Source organism: Trachurus japonicus, chromosome 20 (genome assembly GCF_045865225.1).
Source record: "Trachurus japonicus isolate A0001 chromosome 20, Traja_1.0".
In the NCBI taxonomy this organism is placed as follows: domain Eukaryota; kingdom Metazoa; phylum Chordata; class Actinopteri; order Carangiformes; family Carangidae; genus Trachurus; species Trachurus japonicus.
The window spans coordinates 5,856,584-5,880,150 of record NC_140926.1 but is presented as its reverse complement, the minus strand read 5'-3'; the positions used below and the strand labels follow the sequence as shown (position 1 = coordinate 5,880,150).

General features: G+C 44.4%; 1 protein-coding gene across 5 annotated transcripts in view; it reads right to left on the bottom strand.

The window, feature by feature from the left end:
• mpp7a (MAGUK p55 scaffold protein 7a) overlaps window positions 1–23,567 on the bottom strand; it is a 172,232-nt gene that overhangs the window by 109,307 nt on the left and 39,358 nt on the right. For all 5 annotated transcript variants that reach the window (XM_085764042.1, XM_085764043.1, XM_085764044.1 and 2 more), the window contains exon 3: window positions 7,549–7,667. In XM_085764042.1, coding sequence (XP_085620168.1) covers window positions 7,549–7,667 — 119 coding nt within the window. The remainder of the gene's footprint in view (window positions 1–7,548; window positions 7,668–23,567) is intronic.

Sequence of the window (23,567 nt, the reverse complement as noted above, 5' to 3'; positions counted from 1 at the left end):
TTAAGCAGAAGCCAGTGATCCTCTTATCAAAGGTTTTCTTTACCCCTCACATACTGTCTCTGTCTGTAGCCTAGTGGTTAGCTTGCTGGTCTGGAGACCTGAAGGTTGCTGGTTCAAATCTTGCCTCAACAACAATTATAGTGAATTATTTTCCCAGTCGTCCTCTGTTGACTTCTGATAACTTGCTTCATGTTGAAACTGCTGCTCTCAGCCTGAAATTCACAGAAATTTTCATTCTAAGTCATTCAAGCTTGACTCTCAAGCTTTCTTGATGTTGACAGTGTGCAGATCATTAACAGACAACAGTCTCTGCAACTGTGTGTGCACCGTGGCCTAGAGGCAGAGTGGAAGTCTAATGACCATGAGGTTGTGGGTTCGATTCCGACCTTGGTCAAACATTTGTATGGTGATCACTGCTTGCACTATTTGCTAATTCTGCAACAGCGTTCAGTTGCTATCAGCAGTCACACCATTTCCATTCTTGGAAATGCTTTTTCTAGTTAGTGTGACTGCTGAAGCAGTCACACTATTGTTCTTCTGTTTGGCCATTTTCTTCCGCCTTTTTACGGTCTTCTTCTAGTCCTTCATACTTTGTGCTATTTCAACAATTCATATATCAAAACGTGCAGCTTTTTTTGAACTTTATCGGCATTACTTTTCTCTTTTTAACTCTTTATACTTTTTAAAATATTTAACTTTTTCTGATTTTTTTCAGCTTTATAATGTGTGTGTATTGCGTCTAACGAGCAGAGCCAGAGTGGTGCCAGAGTGGAGAGAGGCAAAAAAACATTCTAGAGTTTTTCTGGCTAAACTGTCAGCACGGCCACAAATTAAACTCTAGACAAATTATTTTCTCCAGTTTTGTAGCCACACTTGTCTTCTGGCTAAAATTCTGGTCAAAAATGCAAAGAGACTTAGATAATAATTTAAAATATTTTTTAAATGCAGCCAGGGAGCTCTCTGCTCTCATTCAGCTCAATGTATTTTTTTCACAGCAGCAGGAGAAGGAGCTCAACTTTGTAACTTGCTGTTAGGTGCTTTTTAATTCATTTTAATTCACCAAAAAATAGTCACAGGTCACAAAAAAGTCCTCTTCTTACTTGGTGTGGCTAATTTATACTAATTTCTCTTTATTTTAAGAATCATTGAAAAATCTCACATTCATCAAAGTCTCAACCTCTCTTCACCACAACTTCACTGTAGTATAGGGGTTAGGGTGGCCGTTTGCCAACCCTAAGGTCACTGGTTCGAATCCAAGAGAAGAACTCTTGTTATGTTATGTTGAATTCTGCTCTCCTCCACCGCCTTCAATTGGTTACAGGTGTTTGTTATCTCCTTGATTACTCATACCAGTTTGCAGCACATCATCACATTACAATGAATGACAACAGTCTTGAAAGCAGTGTGCTCTCTGTAGCTGAGTGGCAGAGTAAAGGCTTAATGATCATAAGGTCATGGGTTCGATTCCTACCTCAGTCATTTCACATCATTGCTTGACTTTTGATTCCGATTATTCAGCTGTCATTGGACAGTCTTTGATTCCTGATAGTATAAAGCTCATTGTAACTCAGGTTCTCTGCACATTTACAAGCCTAATGTAACTTGAGTTCAGTGAGCTGGAGCCCAGCCCGAACTCACAAGACGGGCAGGCTTGCAGGCCTAGATGTGGTGTTGCACAGATGTGACAGTGACAGTTTCCTCATCATTAATCCTCATTATTATAGTAAATGAGGTTGCTCTTCAATATATTTCCAAATTTAAATAAAGGTTATAATAATAATTAAACCTGGGCTATCATCCTATCCTTCCTCGTTCATGTTGTGAGGACAGGACAAAGTCTCTTGGACATGAGAGGTGGGCAGGTGCTTCTCTTGCACTCCTTCACTCACCCACTCTTGATTGGCATATAAATGAATGTTAAATGAAAATAAAAACTAGTTTGGAAATAATACATACCGTACATGCAAAAATGCGAAATTTAAATAATATAGGTTAATATAAAGTATTTTCTATTCTATAGTGACTACAGCTGGCCAAAATTGGCCCCCAGCTTATCATGCCACACCTGTCATGTCTTAGATGTTATGAGTATTTCATGATACAATGTAGCCTAATAGTCTATATTGTTGTGTCTAGGGGTGTCCTCAACTCAGAATTGTGTTTATGCTGAATAGAAACTTCAAGTATTCATTGTGTGACCATGATATGATTACTTGTTTTGCAAAACATCAACAAGACATTATAACATCTGAACTGTTTATGATAGAGACGAGCTGTAAACATCATCTGAATTGTGAGATTATCTACTTTCCCAGGCTCCTTGAGTGGTGCCTCTATGACAAGGGACCGGGTGCGTGTAATCATGTGGTGCAGGAACAGATGCAGAAATTTTTCTGGTCTTCCATTTTTTTTAACAGATTGGCTATTTTACAATATACAGTCTGTCACAAAAGTTCTTCATCTGGCTCAGAGTTGAAAGGCTTGGCAGCTCGGTGTAGCTGTCAAGGTATAATAGGTATAGCTCACCTGGTAGAGCAGCTTGCACTGTGAGCAAGGACTATGCTCCAGTCTGGGATCAAATCCCAGTGGAGAGTTTTACACTAAATGCGCTGAATCTGTAATTATACAATGTCCAGCTGTCAGCAACCGGGGGGTGGGGTGCGAGGAGGTGGCTGGGCGGGTGCAAAACAGTGCAGTCTCCGCCCACCCCCCAGAGGTGAATTGCTAATGTGCATGGCTAATGAGCTGGTTTTAAAATGGCCGAAAAGGGTCGGGGGAGTGAGACTTTAAGCATCATTGAAAAATCTCACATTCATCAAAGTCTCAACCTCTACTTCATTGGAAGTGTTGGAATGGCCTAGTGGATAAGGTTCCTGCCAACCAATCTCAAGGTCACAGGTTCAAGACCCACCTGAGCAGTCTTGTTAGTGTCCGCCACTTTGACCTTTAACCAATACCACTTGGTCTGGTCACAAGATCAAACTTGATAATGCATATGCGCCCCCACCTATTCTCTTTACCTCTTTCAATCTTGGTTTATGTTAACATGTTTCTTGTTTATACCACTGCACTAAGATTGATTTGCACTGGAACTACAGCTTTGGGCTAGTTAACTTCAGAGTGAGACAGAGTGCAGTTCATCAACAGACAACAGTCTCTGCAACTGTGTATACACTGGCCTAGAGGCAGAGTGAAAGTCTGCTGATCATGAGGTTGTGGGTTTGATACCTACCTTGGGCAACCATTTGTATGGTGATCACTGCTTGCACTATTTGCTAATTCTGCAACAGCGTTCAGCTGCTTTCAGCAGTCACACGCATTTCCATCAGGAAATGATACTTTATCTAGTTATTTTTCCACTTCCGGACGATTTTCGATTCGCTACTAGTCCTGCAACTCGAAGAGTTGCAGGACAAATTATATATCAAAACGTGCGGTTTGATCGGGATCGGGGTGCTATTACTTTTCTCAACAGTTTACGAATTTTTCGCGACATAGTCGCGAAAAACTGCGCAAAAAATTTGCATGTAAGTCAATGGGACGGGCGAAAAAAAAAGAGCGAAAAAGACCAATCATTGGAGTTTAACAAACGTCTACTGCTCAGGCATACTTTCACCTAGAGACTCCATTTAAACTTTAAACAGTAGACACAAGTCTTGTGTATTGTCGTATTACTCCACGTTTTGATAGGTCATATAGTTTTTGATCAATCCCTGATCAATGACCATGATCATTTTTGGAGAAATTATGAGTTTATAATGGGTGTGTATTGCATGGAATGTTCGTGTCAGAGTGCGTGACATCATCGGTTAGAGTGGGAGAGAGTGAAGAAACATTCTGTATTTTTTCTGGATAAATTGCCACCACGGCCACAATTTACACTCTACAGACATAATTTTTTCAGAATTTGTAAGACAAACTTGTTATCTCTCATGTCATGTGCTCAAAATATCAGAGAGACTTACAGAATTGACAGAATCAGCCTCTGAGTGCGGCCACGTCTGTCCCTGCTCCTCATTGAGTCCAATACAAATATTTTCTGAGAGGAGCAGAACGGCCTGATGTTTTAAAACTGCCAGCGTCGCCAAAATATTTACTGTAGAAACACCAAATCGTACCGAAATTTTCAGTAAGTCCTTAGAGCAACGTTGATCTGTGTTTTGTTCTGATAGGAGTTACCGTTTTCTCATGCTAGGCCTAATTGTGAGGCCGGTTTAGAGGCAGAAAATGGCTGTTTTTCTCCACGTTTCTGTCTGTCTCAGCCTGCGGGGGCCCCTATCGCCGTGGTAACCTCTTTGATCCTCAGGCCAGAGCTCGTTAACTTCATAAACAATCCACCTGGCGCTCGTTTAAATGTTTATAAACACAGACACAGCTAAATCAGACTGACACAGGATGCAGCTACTAACTAACTATGTGACAAGTCAGTCACACACACACACACAGACTCTAGAGCCAGCTTCATGTGATTACAGTCACACACACACACACACACACACACACACACACACACACACACACACACACACACACACAGTTAACCTAATGTGGTTACAGCTCCTCCATATCAGTGCTTATAGAAAGATGATCATGTGTCTGTCTGATCAGCTCTGTCTTGACCTTAAGATCGTGGGTTTGATTCCCATGTTGACAGAGATGGCACAACCCGCAGTAGCTCCCGTGGCCCATTCAAAATTTCCCGAGAGGAAATTTTCTAGTTTATTTTATTCTGCTACAGTAGCAACAGTGAATTGGGGCCACATTAGCCCAGGATCTCAACTGTTGCAGCCGCACTTCCTCCTGAACTGCACCGGCGTTGGCCCCAATGTGGAGCTGGCTCATGAACAAAGTGGTATTCTCATTTCATAACAACGTTCAGGGAGTTGATTTCACCTCTAGACATGTCTTAGATGTAGTAATTGTCAACTTTTAATAAGTTAAATAAGAGTAAGATCCAAGTAGGATCGAGAAAACTACTGTACATCCAAGATCCACCCCCACCTGTGGCTTCTCGTCCGGTTCAGAATTGATTTTAAGATCCTGATGTTTGTTTTGAAAATGTTTAACAGTCTAGCTGAACTCATACATGTTCACAGACCAATTAGAGCTCTGAGGTCTGCAAATGAATTAAACCCGGATGTGCCCAAAAGCAGGATTAAAACCAGAGGCCATCGAGCTTTTGCAGTGGTTGCGGAGACTAAAACACATTTTTCTTCCTGGCTTTCAGACCTGTGTGAGATAAAACTTAGTCCTGGGGTGTTTTTGAGTGCTGAATGTATAATTTTGTCGCTATGCACTCTATACCGATTTTTCCAATTTGTATTTACCGTAATTTTCAGACTATTGAACGCACCTGAATATAAACTGCACCAGCTACATTTTAAAAGAAAGAATTTTTGAAAAGTATCCTAGTATTTTATTGCTATTTATTTTCTGTAAAGCACCTTGCTCAACCTAGGTTGTTTAAAAGTTGCTATATAAATAAACGTGACCTTGACCTTTTTGCCATTGGCATGCACATCTCTACACTGAGCTCCATAAAATTGATATTGATCTTCAATCTAATGCCATTCGTTCCCTTTCCCATTGCCTACCTACAAAAGCCTGATGTTATTGCGTCTTTGCAGAGTTTTTTTAGAGGCCGTACAAATTATAAAGACTGATGAGTTCATGCTTGGCTTCCTTTGCGGTCCTCAACTACTTCACTGACAATCTGAGGGGAGATTGTTGGAGTAATCTTTTCTTCGCTGCAGGTAAATGGGGCTGTAAAGGTCGCAGCTCTTTAGCGTGAACTTACACTCTCGCCCCCTTTGAGTTCCTCCTGAAAGATTATCAAGGTATAATCAGGGGGTGGTTAGACGGAGCTACAGTAGGTGAAGTCTGGGAGCTCCACCCTTGCGTCTGGCTAAATATCAAAGAAATATAATGCCACCTTCATTAGCATCATTCAATCTGAACCCCACACTATGCGGTGTGTTTACTTTGGGGCCGGCGAGAATGAGCGGCTGAACATGCTGCAGGCCCTGCCCATCATTATCCCATGTTCGAGATGCCTTATTCTTTGGCCATCCATAACAATCCAGGCATCAAATGAAACCCTTCTGGTTTCCTCAAGTCCCGACATCAGGGGTTTTACTTCAGCGTCTGAGGTATGCCATAATTCAGCCGCTTTTTTACACGCTCACATTGGTGCGTTACAACCCTGGATCCTGAACAAACATGCGTACAAAGAAAAGATTTTTCGCTAAAAGGGTAGGGAATGAAAATTATGTCGATTTTTCTCTCCCAGTGGTCTCTGTGACATAATTATTCTTTGGCCAGAAAGAAACGGAGACCACCTAAGGGGGGAAATATATCATGCCAGCGCTGGGGAAACCGTGCACAAGGCCATTTACAAAAGGACACTGTAAAATATAGCCGTAACAATTGTTTCATGGCTTCACTGGTTTGAATAGTGACTGAAAAACAAGCTGATTTACAGCAAAGACCGGGACACCGAGAGGGGGATTGGCTGCAGGTTGCAGAGACTCCCCAGTGAAGATGAGGTTGAGGCAGACAGACAGAATGTGCTACATTCATTACCCTCGTCTGTCTGCTCGCATATAAAGATATCAAGTGCGCTCATCTTCTTCTTCCCCCCGAAACTCTGCAGCTATCTGCTTTTAACAGGCGGTAACCGAACCACAGGCCCATTCACGCTGGCAGAGGGGGTGTCAGAGGATCTGGGTGGGTAGGCTGCTGGAATGACAATAAACTTAGCATTGTATGAATGAAGACTGGAGGGAAGGAGAGAAGGAGGTTGAATAAAAGCAGCGTTGAACAAAGGTGCGAGTGTGTGTTTTTTTATTTTATTTGAGCTGCAGAGGTCGGCTCATCGGGGTGGGGGTCAAGGGGAGAGAGGGCTCGGATTCGGTGCCGTCCCACGAGAGGAAGGATGTGACTGTGAAGGTGGGGTAAGACAAGACAAGACAGACGGCATTCGACTCATTTCAGGTCCAAGGAGACCTCGGGCTTTTAAATATACACGATTATATCCTACGACGTTGTTCAATAAAACACATGAGCTACTCCTAGAAATAAAAAATAAAAAAAACGGCTTGTTTATTTGCAAAGAGCTGGCGCTGGGCGATGAATTCTGATACTTTTATGGACGGTTTGGTAATATCGAGGGAAGGATACCTTGTCATTGGATACCTATGGTGTAAATCTCATCACTGTCAGCGAGCCAATAAGCAGCCAGCATGCTCCAATAACACTGGTGATTGGCTGTTTATTTGTGTGTCTTTGTTTGTACTCAAATGTAATTTTCTTTTTTGTTGAAGTGGACAGATACAATTGCAAAACAGAAAAGAATTATAATCAAAGATGTGGTGTCAACAAGACAATCAACAAAGAGCTGAAGTGTCTTCAACCCCACGATGGGAATGAGTTTCCTCTTATGCAACTGCAGGATTACACAGCACGACCGAGGAAAAAAACAAACCACAACACAAAACACAAGTGTTGCACTCTTTAAAAAACACAAAGAGGAGCCTGTTTTAGTTTTACCTTGACCAGCGAGTGGAGGCTCCGCTCTCCAAACATGTCCTGGAGGAAGGTGTTGTCCTCGGGGCGGCTGACATGGGGCTGCAGCTGGGAGGGCAACGCCGCCAGCAGCTCGTACAGACCTGGAGAAAGGGGGGGGAGAAGAGGAAGCAGAGGGGTCGGTCGGCAAGCATAGCTGTGGGAGGTATAAATGCAAGCATGCAAAAGTCACACACACACACACAGAGACACAGACTTACACGAAACGCATGCATAGAAACAGATGTGCATACATGTGTAGTTTACGGACACATAAAAGAAGAGAGAGGGGCTGAACGCGGGCAGGAATATGTAATCTGTAAACCTCAAACACATGCAAGAGATAGAGACAAAAAGAAACGTGTAAACATACAAATCAACTCTGATACTTCTGTGGATGCTCTGCTTCTTTGTGTCTCTTCCTCCAACGTAAACACACCTGAAAGCGCTACGAGCTACTTTCAGCAGAAAAAAAAACCCACTCATTTTGCTTGTCACTGGGAAGCTAAAAGGAAACATCGAGGCAATAAAGCATTTCCCTCGCTCTCCACTTCCCACTATTGTCCCGGCCCTTTTCCTGTTGTTTTGAGGAACGCTGCTGCTGTTTCCAGTCAGAAACAACTCCAACAACTCCATGTCAGGCCACTGCAAATTCCACTTTTTTGATTAGTTGAAAAGTTCAACATGAACCCTCTACTTTTTTTTTATTTTCTTTTTTTTTAAAGCGAACAGATGGCACTCACGCCTGAGGAGGTTTTCCACCCATACGTCTGTTTGCTGCCTGTAAACAATCAATTTCTGTGGAGTAAAAAGCGCACGGGTGTTTGCTAAACAGAGGTTTTGAAAGACGTAAAAAGTGTCTCACAGTTGATATGTAATGATATATTATAAAGCTCAATATGGCGTGGCTGGCGCAGAGCTATTCTGAAATAATCTTTACACATTCAGAAGAAAATGTGAGATGAAGTGAAGTGAACAGGTTTGGCCGTGCAACAACTGATGTCATGAGGACGGCAGACTCTTACAGGTCATCGCCGTAGCAGCACGAGCGCAGCTTTTCGTCAGTGACAGTGAGAGAAACAGGGCACGGATCAGCGGGCCCACGGCTGAATCCGAATCCCCTAAGAACTCACTGCACATGCTGAAATCTGCAAAGGCCCTTTTTTTTTTTTTTTTTCCTTTTTTTTTCCCGGGGGGTTTACAATCCCGGCTTATAAAAGGAAAGAATATTTCAAATTCAATTTAAAGAGAAACAGACTGGGGAGCTGATGGTTTCAAGATTAGGCAGAGGGGAGGTGAAGCACTCAGAGAGGGAGAGAGCACAAAACCAGCGAGAGAGCAGCGGCCGCGTCCAAACACAACACACTCCTGGAGCTCGACCGATGGAGAGCAGCAGCAGATACTTGTTTGCTGTTCTGTTCTGGTCTGGTCTTCGCCACGGGCCCCGATCCACTAAAAAACCGGGAGATATTTGAAAGGTCAGGGCCCATACGGAGCGTGGCGTCGCCGGGGTTACAGGCATCAAAGACCTTCGTTACTAATGCAGCAGAAAAAAAAGGGGGCCCCCCACATTCACATTCAAGCCCCTCCAATGCAACCGACCGCACGGCGCTCGGAGCCCTTTGAACTAAAACTGATCATGTGAAGAAACTCTAAACACGTTCACGGCGGAGCCATCGAAACGTCAAAACAAACCGGGGCGGCTTGGCCACCTCTCTGAGAGCGTCTTTCATCAGAAATAGGGGGAAGGAGAGAGAGAAAAGAAAACACCACAAGCACAACTGAAGTAATTCATAGCTGAGAATGACTGATTGAAAACAATGCTTGACGTCGTTGGCCGAATGAATGATTGACTGACTGAACCGTGGCAGACAGGCAGGCCGACCGGCCGGCTGGGTTGTAGAGCGAGTGTTTGCTGGCAGCTCGGGATGTTTGGCAGCGGAGGAACGGCTGACTAACTCAGCTCATGTCATGCACTACTACTACTGCTGCTGCTGCTGCTGCTGCTGCTGCTGGGCAGTCACTTTCATTTCATGTATTAGTTTATTTGTAATGGGACTCTGCATATTCATGGACATACAAAAAATAATAATTTGTTGTATTTGTATTATGCTCATCACTTGTTTTGTCTTTGTCTAACTGTCTGGGATATTTACAACACATCACACAATGGTTTCATCAGTTGGAAGGTGAGATATTAAAGGGATAGTTCAGCATTTTGGCAAATTGGCCCATTGCCATAATCCCTATAGTTTTAGGCCTTGTCCATACGAGCCCGGGTATTTTTGAAACCGGAGTTTTGCTGCGCGTCCACACCAGTGGTGTAATAAAAACACTCCGTACACATGCAACCGTGAAATCCGCTACCAAGTGACGCAATGCACGTGTGGAAGGCTGTTTTAACCAATCAAAATACAGTGGAAACCGCTTGGATCAAAAGGCTTGGGACGGAATCATTTCTATACAAATGCTGTTTAAATAATTCGTTATCAAGAAATCCGCTTATAGTGTTCATTTTTGGTCATTTTATGGATGTAAACATGCGCAAAAACCATTTCAAAACTACGTGTTATTATAGCTTTATTTCACAGACTCCAAGTCCAACAATTAAATATTAATTAATTTAATAAAAATGTAGCCTATTTATTTCATTTTCGGCGATGTCCCTTTGACGTGCACTGCTGCAGCAGCCTGCACATGTTGCTGCGCTGTGTCTTGACTCTTGTGCTGTGTGTTGTTGTGTGCTGTGTTGTTGTGCTGTGTGCGTCACCTGGCTGCTGAGCCACATGACTGTCTGTCGGTGCTTCGCAACTCTTTATCACTGGCTGTTGTGTTGTCTGTCAAAACATGGATGAATGAAACGTATCCACTTTATATCGACCGCGGACGTCACGTATTTTCGGCTTTTGGCTCGTTCCTCATCTCCGCATAGGCTCTTTTTTATCACTACATGACAGCAGCGCGACCCCCCCTCCTGTCGTACCCAGTCTGACAGTGACATAGGCTATTGCCTGTTCATTCATGAAAATCATCCCGAAAAGCTCTCAATCAAACAAGGTGGGGAATAAGAAACTGCAGCGCTACTGTAGTAGTTCTGTCATTTTAAAAACACACCGGCAGCGGCCCAGCTGATCTGTAGCGTCACTTGTTACTGTAAATGATGCTGTGTGGAAAACCAGCTGTGGTCTGTGATTGAGGGTGAGTTTGGAGCTGACAAGAGGATCGTCCTGACGACCGTTTCGTTATATTTTTCTCATCGAAAAACTATACAAATAGCATTTAGATGATGTAAAAAAATAAATTAAAAAAAGTGATAAAAATCCACTTTGTCACCTCCATTTTTGCGAGCTCACCTGCAAACCGCTGCAAACAACCTCTGCAGCTGGCAGTGTTTACATCAGCACGTGTGCAGCTATGACGTAAACGAGTAAAACAATCACGGTTGCAGTGTCCACACGCACCCGGTGAAACCAACCCCGGCCGAAAACCCCACCCTGGACTCCGGTTTCAAAAAACCACGGTTTCAGGGTTCCAAAAGCACGGTTGCATGTGGACAGGACATACAACCGGGAACATATGTTCACGGTTTCAAAAATACCCGGGCTCGTGTGGACTAGGCCTTAGAAGTAGGTTTGTTACCTTTAATTGTCGGTGCAAGCTGTTTTTAGACCGGCGGAGCAGAGCCGTGAGCTGCTCAGAGCTACGCTACGGAGGCTCATGGGATTTCTTGGTTTCCCTCATCAAACTCATCAAATACACAATCCAACAACTCCACAACGCTCTGGTGGACAAGTTGTGACCTGCACATTCACCACGCTATGAGATAATAACACAACGTTACCAGACAGAGTTGTTTTAGAGGTAATTCATGCAAAACCGCTGATGCACGTTGCCTTCAGGGACAGTTTTTCATCAACAGTCTCTGCATTTCCCTCTAAAACAACTCTGTGTGGTAACGTTGTGTTATTATCTCATAGCGTGGTGAATGTGCAGGTCACAACTTGTCCACCAGAGCGTTGTGGAGTTGTTGGATTGTGTATTTGATTAGTTTGATGAGGGAAACCAAGAAATCCCATGAGCCTCCGTAGCGTAGCTCTGAGCAGCTCACGGCTCTGCTCTGCTGTTCTAAAAACACCTTGCACCAACAATTAAAGGTAACGAACCTACTGGCAATGGGCCCATTTGCCAAAAATGTAGAACTATCCCTTTAAATGCTACATATGTTGTGCTTTCTCAGACAAATGGAGCGTCATCGGCCACCGTCAACCTTCTGCTTCCCATTTGCAGGTGATTTGGGGGTTTTGACTCCAGACGCACAACAGGACGTATCAAGACAACCTGCCCTGTTCTTCAGCTCACAACACGGACCCTGTGCAGTGTTCACACCTCACACCTCACCGCCGCAGCCGCCGAGGCTCTGCGGTGAAGGGAAGAAGGAGCATAACAAAGCAGAGGAAGACTTTACGCACAAACACATGTGCAAAAAAAAAAAAAAAAACTGTGGTTTTGTTACTGGATTGTGCTGCGATACCGTCCCTGGTATATAATCATCATCATCTGATGCCTGGTTCTGTGGTCCTCATCACCGCTAACCTTCGAGCTTCAAACACAAGCCATGTCTGAGGGCAGCTGGCCCCCTCAATCATTTACAACTTGGAGCTCCCAACAGAACATCTCACATAATATATTAAAAAAAAGATTTAAAGAGACAGAAGAGAGGATGAGGTGAGGGGTGTAGGAAGGGCGGCGGCGGCGGTGGTGGAGGAGGTGGAGAGGGGGGAGAGATATGGTAATGTCATTACTATTGGCAGTGCTGAGATACAGGTAGGAGGGGATGAAGGGGAACGAGAGTGAGAGTCCCGAAGCATTATTCTCCCCAGGTGCAAAGTCTCCCCTCCTGTCTGCACTCTCCGTGATTCAATGCTTTATTCCTTCTGACAACAGTTCCTCCCCGTCCACGCCGGGACGAACTAAACAGGCCGAGCCGTGTGCGCCAATGGCACATTATGGGAAACGCATCAACTCCATTAGCTGATCAGAAATACTGTAACAACACGATGCGAAGAGGAGGAGGAGGAGGGGGGTGGCGGTGGGGGTCGGGGTTATGGATGTCACGATTATAGATTTTCTTGGTACGATTATTGTCAGAGAAATAATCACGGTATTACGATTATCGCGATTATAATGCATTAATTAATTTCACAACACTATGTATGTGCAAAATAAAATATAGTCTAACTAATTGCAATGCTAATTATTTATTAAAGGGACAACGAGGAGTCTTGGAAAAGCGAAGCGTTTTCACACTACATTTACGAGCCTCCGTGCACCGTGAAATTCTTTGACCGGTGCAAGACAGACTCATGTTTTCATTCATCAAGAATTAAAGTCAGAGGTTGGAAGGAGATCACATACCGTCGTAGTTCCGACCATAAACGGCGATTCGGCGGCATTATTCTCATGACTCGCCACGAAACCAAAAGTAAGGAAACGCTGGTCGGCTCGCCCAGCATTTCCGACACCACTAATAATAACAAAATAACGATAGAGACAAAACGATATATTTATCGAAAATGGGCCCATTAACAAGTGGTAACGTAGATTCATCCACATTAATGTGAGACTTTTTAAAAACCAAATAGAAACTCCTTGTTGTCCCTTTAAGTATCTATTAATAAAGGACCAATTACATTCCTCAGGGGAATTAATTGCCATCTATACCAAATGTTTAAGTTTATTTTAATCAGGTTTTTTTTTTGTTTGTTTTTTAATTACAAATGACACACAAACTTTTAAATTCGTACCGATTCAATGTTACATTAGGTAAATGGACCACTTTACTTTGGCGCACATCTGTCGAGATGGTACCGACATAATCTTTTTTGGAAAGTGACGGTATTTAGGAACCTTTGCGATAAATGAATTGTGGCGTTTAATACCGCGATTAAAGCAAATAATCGTGACATCCCTAATCAGAAGTAACAACATGATGTGAAGAGGAGGAGAGGGGAAGGGGGGGCCGGGGGATGATAAAAGACAAGCTGCCACCGCTGCGCCCTCGACTTTCTGGGGTCAGTGTGTCAGCATGAACCCGATGACCTGCAGAAAACAACACAGAGAGACAGAGCTGCCCAGGAGCCAGCAGCTAAACAAGGAGTCTGCAAAGCTGGAATTAAATACAATATTGTATGGGTGGACGAGCGAAGAAGAGAAGTGGAGGCAGAAGGAGAGAGAGGGAGAGAAACAGAGAGAGGAAATGAGCCAAAAAACAACCACAGTGGTGGTAAACTCACTGTGTGTAGACACTATAAAAAGTGGAGGGAGAAATAAATCTACGGCCAGATGTACGGACACATATAGATCTGTAACATCAGAAACCGTGTCCAGCGCAGCAGACAGTGGGAGCAAAATGAGAGGGGAGTGGGAGGGGGTAGAAGGAGAAGAAGAAGATGAAGAAGATGAAGAAGATGAAGAAGATGAAGAAGATGATGATGAAGGAGAAGAAAGGAAACAAGAGCGCGCCAGCTCCTCACCACTAAAGGGTGGACCGACTTGTTTCTCGCAGTCTGGTTTGGATTCATTTGATTTGTTTTGGCCAGACTATTCTGGACCCTCTCGTGCGGCGGCTGTGTGCAGCGGACCTGGCAGCGTCTCGTAGTGGACCAGCTACTACGGTCTGTTGTGGCCGCTGCTGGACCGGCCCGGCCCGGCCCCGGCCCAGAGGTCCCGAGGAGGACCAGCACCATGTTGCACGGCAGGATGAACCCCTTCTTGAATCAATTGGTTGTAGGGCCTTCTCCTACCGTGCACCCTATTTATGGAATAGTCTCCCACTCCCACTGCATATCAAACAATCCACTTCCACTTAAGAAAACACCTTCTTACTCAAATTTGAGTTTCCTATTTATCTCCTTGTGCGTTCTTTTGCTTGTTCTTTCTTCTGTCCTCCTCAGTACTATGTTTTGTCTGTAATTGATTTTGTAAAGTGTATCGAGACCATGTTGCACCATGGTGATACAAAACGTGTGCTAAAGTGCCCTCATGGCAGCCAAAACGTGTTTTAAAGTGCCTTCTATGAGCCAAAACGTGTGCTAAAGTGCCATCTAGGAGCCAAAACGTGTGCTAAAGTGCTCTCTAGGAGCCAAAACATGTGCTAAAGTGCTCTCTAGGAGCCAAAACTCGTGCTACAGTGCTTTAGGAACCAAAATGCGTGCTAAAGTGCCCTCTAGGAGCCAAGACGCGTGCTAAAGTGCCCTCTAGGAGCCAACACGTGTGCTTAAGTGCTCTCTAGGAGCCAAAACACGTGCTACAGTGCTTTAGGAACCAAAATGCGTGCTAAAGTGCCCTCTAGGAGCCAAGATGCGTGCTAAAGTGCCCTCTATGAACCAAAACGCGTGCTAAAGTGCCCTCTATGAACCAAAACGTGTGCTAAAGTGCCCTCTATGAACCAAAACGTGTGCTAAAGTGCCCTCTATGAACCAAAACGCGTGCTAAAGTGCCCTCTTGGGCGCCAAAACGTGTGCCAAAGTGCCCTCTAGGAGCCAAAACGTGTGCTAAAGTGCCCTCTAGGAGCCAAAACGTGTGCTAAAGTGCCCTCTAGGAGCCAAAACGTGTGCTAATGTGCCCTCTTGGGAGGCAAAATGTGTGCTAAAGTACCCTCTAGGAGCCAAAACGTGTGCTAAAGTGCCCTCTAGGAGCCAAAACGTGTGCTAATGTGCCCTCTTGGGAGGCAAAACGTGTGCTAAAGTACCCTCTAGGAGCCAAAATGCTTGCTAAAGTGCCCTCTAGGAGCCAAAACGTGTGCTAAAGTGCCCTCTTCAGTGGCGAGGATGCGCTATATGTGCCCCTGCCCTTCAAAAAGTCTGTGCACGCCACTGAAACTAAACTAAACTAAACTAAAAAGAGTCTTCAGAGAAATCAAGAGAGCGAGGCCGGTGAAGGCCTGTGAAGCTTCCCGTACTGGGGAAGTGACCACTTTAACTGCCAAGCAGCACTTCCCCTCTCACGCCCACACCTCCACCGCGGTTAAAGATAATAACAGTGTTTTTCAAAAGATCCCTTTTATGTAAAACACACACACACAAAAAAAAAAATCCCATACAATGAAATGCATCACAGATAATACGGATCACGTTGCGAGTCACATAGGTCAACGGCCTCGGGGGTTTTTGGAGAGCAGAGCGAGATGAGGGGAAATTACAGGGACTAATCTAACAACACAGAGTTTTGGACGCTTGTAAAATATGACCCTCGCCATGACATTATATAGCTGCAGCGCTGTTTACTCACACACCACAGACTGCTGGGAGACAAATAGCTTGAACTGTGCAGCGCCGATGCTCAGGGACCTCATTTAACCGAACGAACGACACACAGAAAGACAAACGTCTGGTGAAAATGAACTTGTTCGAATGCAGGAAATGAACGCTGGGTTTCCCTCCTCCTCCTCCTCCCTCCTCCTCACCCCTCTGCACTTTCTCCCAGGTGCTGAATGAGTTATTGACCATCCTCATATATCTTTTGGAAACATATAGAGAGCACAATGTTCATGAGGCTCACCAGACCAGACCGCTGGGAGACAGAGCAGCGTGACATGTGGGGAGCTTTCTTATAGCTCGGAGCTCGGTATGGAAACGCTGTCGTGTGAACATGATAAAGAGGCCGACTGCGGATAAAAAATGACGGGAGGCAGGGGTGGCATCAAGAGGAGCAGCTGCAGACTTTGTAGCTTCATTTATATCCTTATTCTGCACTGACAGAGAGCACTAACAGAACAAGACGAAGACAGAGGGAATGGGGAAAAAGCGACACATGTATCTTCTGAGATACACGTTGACATAAATAACGTGATTAAAGCGCGTGTGCGGACAGAGGAAGAGTGATGACACCGAAACACAAAGAGGAGGAGGAGGAGAAACACAGTGGAAAGACTTTACTTGGGGAGTCACGACGACTCACGGCTCGCAACGGCAAGAAGAAATAACAATTACAGTGATGATAATTCCTGCACTTATGCAAACACGGCTTCATCTGAAGGGAGAAACTCGAGACAGACAGTGGGTGGGAAGACAGATTTAACCTGATTCAGGTGCCAAACGACAGGAGAAGTGTTTAGGGCCTCGTGTTCACAGCCATCACTGGAAAGGACAGAGTGTGTGTGTGTGTGTGTCGGCCCCACGCAGCTCCCGTCCTGCCCCGAAGACGACCTGCACCGAGGCCGCTTCTTAAAGGAGACACATCCTGCTCCCTTTCCCACAAATCAAAGTAGTTCCCAGGTGTCTTAAAGGGATAGTTAAACATTTTGGCAAACTGGCCCATTGCCATAATCCCTATAGTCATAGCAGTAGGTTCGTTACCTTTAATTGTCGGTGCAAGCTGTTTTTAGAACGGCGGAGCAGAGCCGTGAGCTGCTCAGAGCTACGCTACGGAGGCTAATGGGATTTCTTGGTTTCCCTCATCAATCAAACTCATCAAATACACAATCCAACAACTCCACAACGCTCTGGTGGACAAGTTGTGACCTGCACATTCACCACACTATGAGATAATAACAGAACGTTACCAGACAGAGTTGTTTTAGAGGTAAATTCAGAGACTGCTTGATGAAAAACTGTCCCTGAAGGCAACGCACATCACCGGTTTTGCATGAATTTACCTCTAAAACAACTCTGTCTGGTAACGTTCTGTTATTATCTCATAGCGTGGTGAATGTGCAGGTCACAACTTGTCCACCAGAGCGTTTTGGAGTTGTTGGATTGTGTATTTGATCTAAAAAATAGCTTGCACCGACAATTAAAGGTAACAAACCTACTGCTGAGACTATAGGGATCATGGCAATGGGCCAATTTGCCAAAAATGTTGAACTATCCCTTTAAAGTCATATCTGTGACATGCTTTGGTCAAAATCCCCCAAGGATCAAACATCACAGCTCTTTTCATCCTCTCAAAACAGCCCTGTTCAGAACGGCTGATTTCAGTGCCTGTCCCTTTAAATGCAAATGAACCACTGCTTTCCCCGCCCCCTCTACAGGTACAGGTAGGTGGTATTATGCAAATTCAGAAACTAATTACATCATTGTCAGACAACAGTTCGTAAAACCACATGGATTTCAACCTAAGGAGCCTGAAAATTACAGATTTTTTTGTCAATTCTCACATTTTGGGGGCCAGAATGCAAGACAAACACCCAAATATATGTTAAAGAGCCTTCAGAAAGTGATATTTCCATAATATGCCCCCTTTAAAAACTGTCTTTCTGCTGAAGTAGCAGGCAGCAGGCAACAGGCAGCAGCAGCAGCAGCGTGGAAAAAAAGCAGGGACGGCACTGGATGTCTGGATCGAGTGACCACTTGACTTGGTCGGTCGGGCATCGCCTGCCAGACGTGAAACCATATAGTATTACAAGATGTATTGGCTGAGCAGACGCTGTGATCTTTGAACATAATTTGGGTCCAGCAGCCATTTCAGCCTGGGTTGTAACAGTGGGAGACCGAAGGAAGAGCGTGGAAGAGAGGTAATATATAAGACCGGTCCATGAACACAACAGCGGGAGTCTGGTGCTCCATCCGAGCCCACAAGCCTCCTATTACCGAGCTCCGAGACCAAAACCACTTCTCCACATTAAAAAGGTCAGGGGGACGGAGCCCTCCAACATCTTCCCTGATGATATTTCATTGTCACGGTCTCTGACTAACTCCGTCGTTTGAGAAGAGGAGGGGTGGGGGGGAGAAGGGAGAAGGGAGAAGAGAAAAAAAAAAAGCGAGCAAGGCTTTGCAAGATGTTAGTTAGGGCTCGGCGGCATGGAAAAATGACTTCAAGTACCGTAGAAGCCGTCCAGGTGCAATCAACCGTCACTCCAATCATATATCGACTGTATCACTACCGCGGGCTGAACTCTGGACGCGTGCCTTTTTCGGGGCCTGCAAAGCAAAGAACCCGTGGCCCTCGCTGAGATCATGTCTCATTGAGGGGAGTAAAAACGATCCAGGTTGCGGGACCTTATCTCGGGCGGACGGACGGGGCCAAGCTTTTCAAAAGGGATTTAACTTAAATGCATCACGTCTCCCCAACATGCCATCGAATATCACGTACTGAAGCGCCTCCTCCTCCTCGCCCGTCACACCTTCGTACTTCAAAGGGGCTGTCAACACATTGGAAACAGAGCTCGGGACAAAAGGACAAGTCTAATCAACATAATTGAATACATATACTAAGTCCAGTCCAGCAGCCGCAGCAGTCCGTCCACCACCTGAGGAGCCGGTAGCATTTCAGCTACAACAACAGTTTTAACAATCGCACCGCACGGCAAGACAATAGGAAACTTGAGTGGAAGCACCTGCAACCGCGGCGAGGATGAAGTAACTAAAAGGGAACTTGGTGTCTTGTCCAAGTCTAGGAGTAGTTAAACTGCCCTCCTACCCCACTTTCCCGAAAACTCACAAGTGATATATAACGTAAGGAAAGACAAAGAGGGAGAGAACATGAAGAAAACTGACGAAAAGCTCGGGAATATCTGGGCAGACGAAAAAGATGATGACAGAGACGGTATTATGGATGAAGACAGATATACGAGATGTGGAGGATGGAGAGCACAGCCGAGTGCCAGTCTAGTGTTTGTTGGATGCCGTTGAAATGTGTGTGGGGGGAAGAGAGAGGACGGACTGGTCATCCATCCACATCCAGACCTTCGCTGCTTTTCTCCCAGATGGAGATGAAAGGCTGCCGTTCTGGCTCCGAGTCCAAGAAACCGGCAGCTAAGCTTAGATTCCCCCTTTCTTTCTCTAACATGGTCGACAAAAAACAGCAGCCACAACAAAACCGGGCCAGATCCAAATGACCTGCCACCTCCGCTTATTGTGGCAATGGAACAGCAGCAGCAGCCTTTTCTGGAACGAGCTCGCTGCATGTTCTGTCCAAAGCTGCGGCCAGCCACTTTACGTCTGAGCAAGCGAGCGAGAGCGAGAAGAGCCGTCCAAGGGATATCAGCGAGCGAGACGTGCCAATCCCACCTAAAAGCTTTCATTTTGATCATATATTAATAGCAGCACTTATGAAAATTCGTGCTTTAACTTTGATTCTTTTCTCTCCGTCTTCTTGTCTCAAAGTTGCAGACTATTACTCAATATCCCATTGCCTTGGTTGTCAAACAGAGCACATGGTCTGTAAAGCTGTTTTCAGGTTCTTTCTAATGCAAGTGAGCATGTCCTGCCCGCCAACGACCGATTTAGTACCCTGTGTGCTTTGGAAGGCAGCGGCGGAGGAGGATGTCATCCTACCTCGAGAGAAAGAGAGAAAGAATTCTTCGTATTCAAACAAATAAAAGTCATCATTCCTCTCTCAGTCACACTCACTCGATTTCTTTCTTTTACATCTGCTTCCTTCTGACAGTGTTTTTTATTTTTTTGGTATAAAATGATGTGGAAATTTTAGTTTCTGATGTAACTGGAAACAGGGAGCTCTTCCAGTGGCAACAAATCCTTGTGTTTTGGTACTGTATCACCGCGGCACACAGCCGGCTACTGGCCAGCGACCACGACAAATGGCTGGAAGCTCCCAGAGGAACCGCCACCCCCAGCCCCCCGGCACAGACACAAAGTCCTCCTCCCCCCTCTCCTCCTCCCCCCTCTCCTCCTCCCCCTTCCTCCCCTCCAAGCCCCAGCTCTCCCCCAACGTCTCCCACAAGCTGAAACCGGCCAAGGCCAGATGCTCGGGATTCTTGACATCAGGATGGAAAAATTTACTGTTAACCTTGACAGAGAGAGAGAGACGGAGAGAGAAAGAGAGAAAAAAACAAAAACAATATGGCCATATTCTTATCATATTGCTCATATTACTCTGAGATTTCATTTCATTTTGATTTATTCTATTCATACTACACATGGTTGCACATATTTACATAATGTACACATAAATGAAAAGGAGCAGGATGAAGAAAAACGTATAGTACCTGCCCCTCTCTATTGTTATAATTGCATTGGCTTACTATCAAGTTTAGTTTAGTTTATTAGTTTAATAAGGGACAATGTGCAATTACATTAATCATTTAATCTGTAGTCCCTACACATAACATAAAACACCAATATTATACTCTATTTAAAAAAATTAAAGATGATGAAACATATAGGCTAATAATAACAAGAAAACAAACAAGCAAAATAGCAGTGGACACCACTCGTTTATCTATCTTTTCTTTTTTTCCCTTCTTTTCTTTCTCCTTCTTCTTTTTTGTAGGCGCTTATCTTTCTTTTTTAACTCATTGAGTGCCGCGCTCCTTTCCAAAGTTTTAGTCAAGTGTACCGGCAATTTAGACCATTTTTGACGATTTTTGTAGAGCCACAGTGTATTCTATATTATTGCCACCAACACATACTGTGGCCATTTGAAGCATAAAGTTTCACCTTTCAAATGAGCCACAGTATGTGTTGGTGGCAATAATATAGAATACACTATGGCTGTACAAAAACCGGTACAAAACTTTGGAAAGGAGCGCGGCACTCAATGAGTTAAACATTTTCTTTAACTGAGATATACTTATACAACTTTTCAGTTCCTTGCTTTGTGAATGCCATAGTTTTACACCTGCAACCGAAATACACATTTGTTTTAAGCTTAGCCTTGCAAATGTACTGTATGTTTAAAATCAAGCTTCCTCTTCCTCCAGTTTGAACAAGTTCTGTAAGTTAAAGGGATAGTTCACCCTAGAATGATATTTCGCTCATTATCTACTCACCCTCATGTTGACTAAGGGCTGGAAGAAGTTTCAGATTCCTCCGTGGCTTCTCTGAGTTACAGGGGGTCTCGGCATAGCAGTGCATGTCCATATAACGGTTGCAAAGGGACACCGGAGCTCTTCGTAAAAAAACACACACAAAAAAACATCCAAATACCTCCATGATGCTCGTATGTAATGTCCGTCTTGTGCTGAAGCCCCAAATTGCGTAATTGTCCCGAAAAAAATTAAATAAGTCTATATTTTAAGCTTGTTTGTAGCGGAAGCTTCTCGAAGCTCCTCTTCCTGGTCCGTCCAAATCTCGCGTGATTTGCGCCGGCGTCAGCATGCGTCAGTGCGGTTACTGCGAATCACGCGAGATTTGGACGGACCAGGAAGAGGAGCTTCGAGAAGCTTCCGCTACAAACAAGCTTAAAATATAGACTTATTTAATTTTTTTCGGGACAATTACGCAATTTGGGGCTTCAGCACAAGACGGACATTACATACGAGCATCATGGAGGTATTTGGATGTTTTTTTGTGTGTCTTTTTGTTACGAAGACAGTTGGTATCCATTTGCAACCGTTATATGGACATGCACTGCTACGCCGAGACCCCCTGTAACTCAGAGAAGCCACGGAGGAATCTGAAACTTCTTCCAGCCCTTAGTCAACATGAGGGTGAGTAGATAATGAGCGAAATATCATTCTAGGGTGAACTATCCCTTTAAGTTGTGTAGATTTGTGTTCCTGTGTTTGCATTCGTCCTACACAGGAGGATGTATGTGTGGGAGGCGCAGTGACAAAGAAGAGAAGAGTAGAGTGCTTCTCCATAGCGATATCTGCATCTCATTACCCCGGCATCATTATAGAGCCATCACCTTCCTTCTCCAACAGGGGGGAGGAGGAAGAGGAGGAGGAGGAGGAGGAGGAGGAGGAGGAGGAGGAGAGGCTACGGTGGCTGCTGGAATCGCTCATCTATTCTATCGTTCCCCGGCACAAACATGCACAGATGCGGCCAGTAAGTTATTAGCGTATCTGGTAAAAGAGTTGTGTCCCCTTCAGAAGATTTCCATGTGTAGACGTTTCATGCGAGTGTCGCCCACCTCCTCTGCAGCTGTGCATGGCCGAACCACCCTTATCTTTAAATGCTGTACGGGGACCGTAAACCCTGATAGAACATGCAGGTACGGCCTGGAATAACACTGTTAACTTTAATGAGGTTAATAAAAGGGCATCAAGGTCTTTAGAGACGAAGACGTGTGCACGAGGGCTTTAGTTAGTCACGGTGTGTCTGTGTGTGTGTGTGGTGACGGTAACACACATACACATACACATACACATGGGAGATGGCGTGTCGGCAATCCGTTGCTGTTACGCAACACCGACTGATTTCTGTAGCACATCACGACCACTCCATTCATCACACCAATCAATGAATTGACCAGATGCAACACGGCCATTCATCATATTTAATTAAAAACATACATCTTTTATCTACCGTATGTGTACACAACTCCTTTGATGACCTTATAGGACATAGAGAGTTCGTTAAGTCTCTGGAGATAATTAATTAACTGGTCGTGAATTAAAGTTATCACACAATCAATGCTGGATTTCTTTATCAAACACAGACTCGTAGCAAATGGATTAATCTTTAAACTAATTTATCTACATTTTAAACACATTACTTTTAATCCTCAATGGGATTATACACATGATCAGATCTTAACACGCCACACTGAAGTATTCTGGGTTTAAATAAACACTTTTTTAAATAAAAAGGTTCAACGTCAACAGCGTTTTCCACAATAACTTGAAACACAGTTTGACATTTAAGTTCTGAAGGTCGCTCGCTGCTGCTACTTCCTGAACACAAACTTTTTAAAAGCTCATGATAACATTTGGAAGCTGCACCAAGATAAATAAAAAAAAATAAAAAAAGATCCTGATGAGTTCAGCAGTCCAGAACCAGAGTCTGATACACGCCTGCCAAGAAATTAAAGTTTGAAAAAGTGGAGAATGTAATTAATTATCTTCCACCTGAAATTCAATTCACCAGCTTATTAACTTCACTAACACGGCCCTGCTGATCCATGCGTCACTATAGTTCCCAATTAGAATAAGCTCCCATTGATAAGTTAGTGCAGCTGCTAATGAAGTAATAGTAATACTAGTAGTAAATCACAAAAGGACAGTGGCCAGGAGTTGAATCGTTAAACAGAAGAGGTAGCAACCCACGAGTGTCTGAGAAAGATTTAAGTGGTGGTCAAATCTCTCGGCTCTGAAACGAACC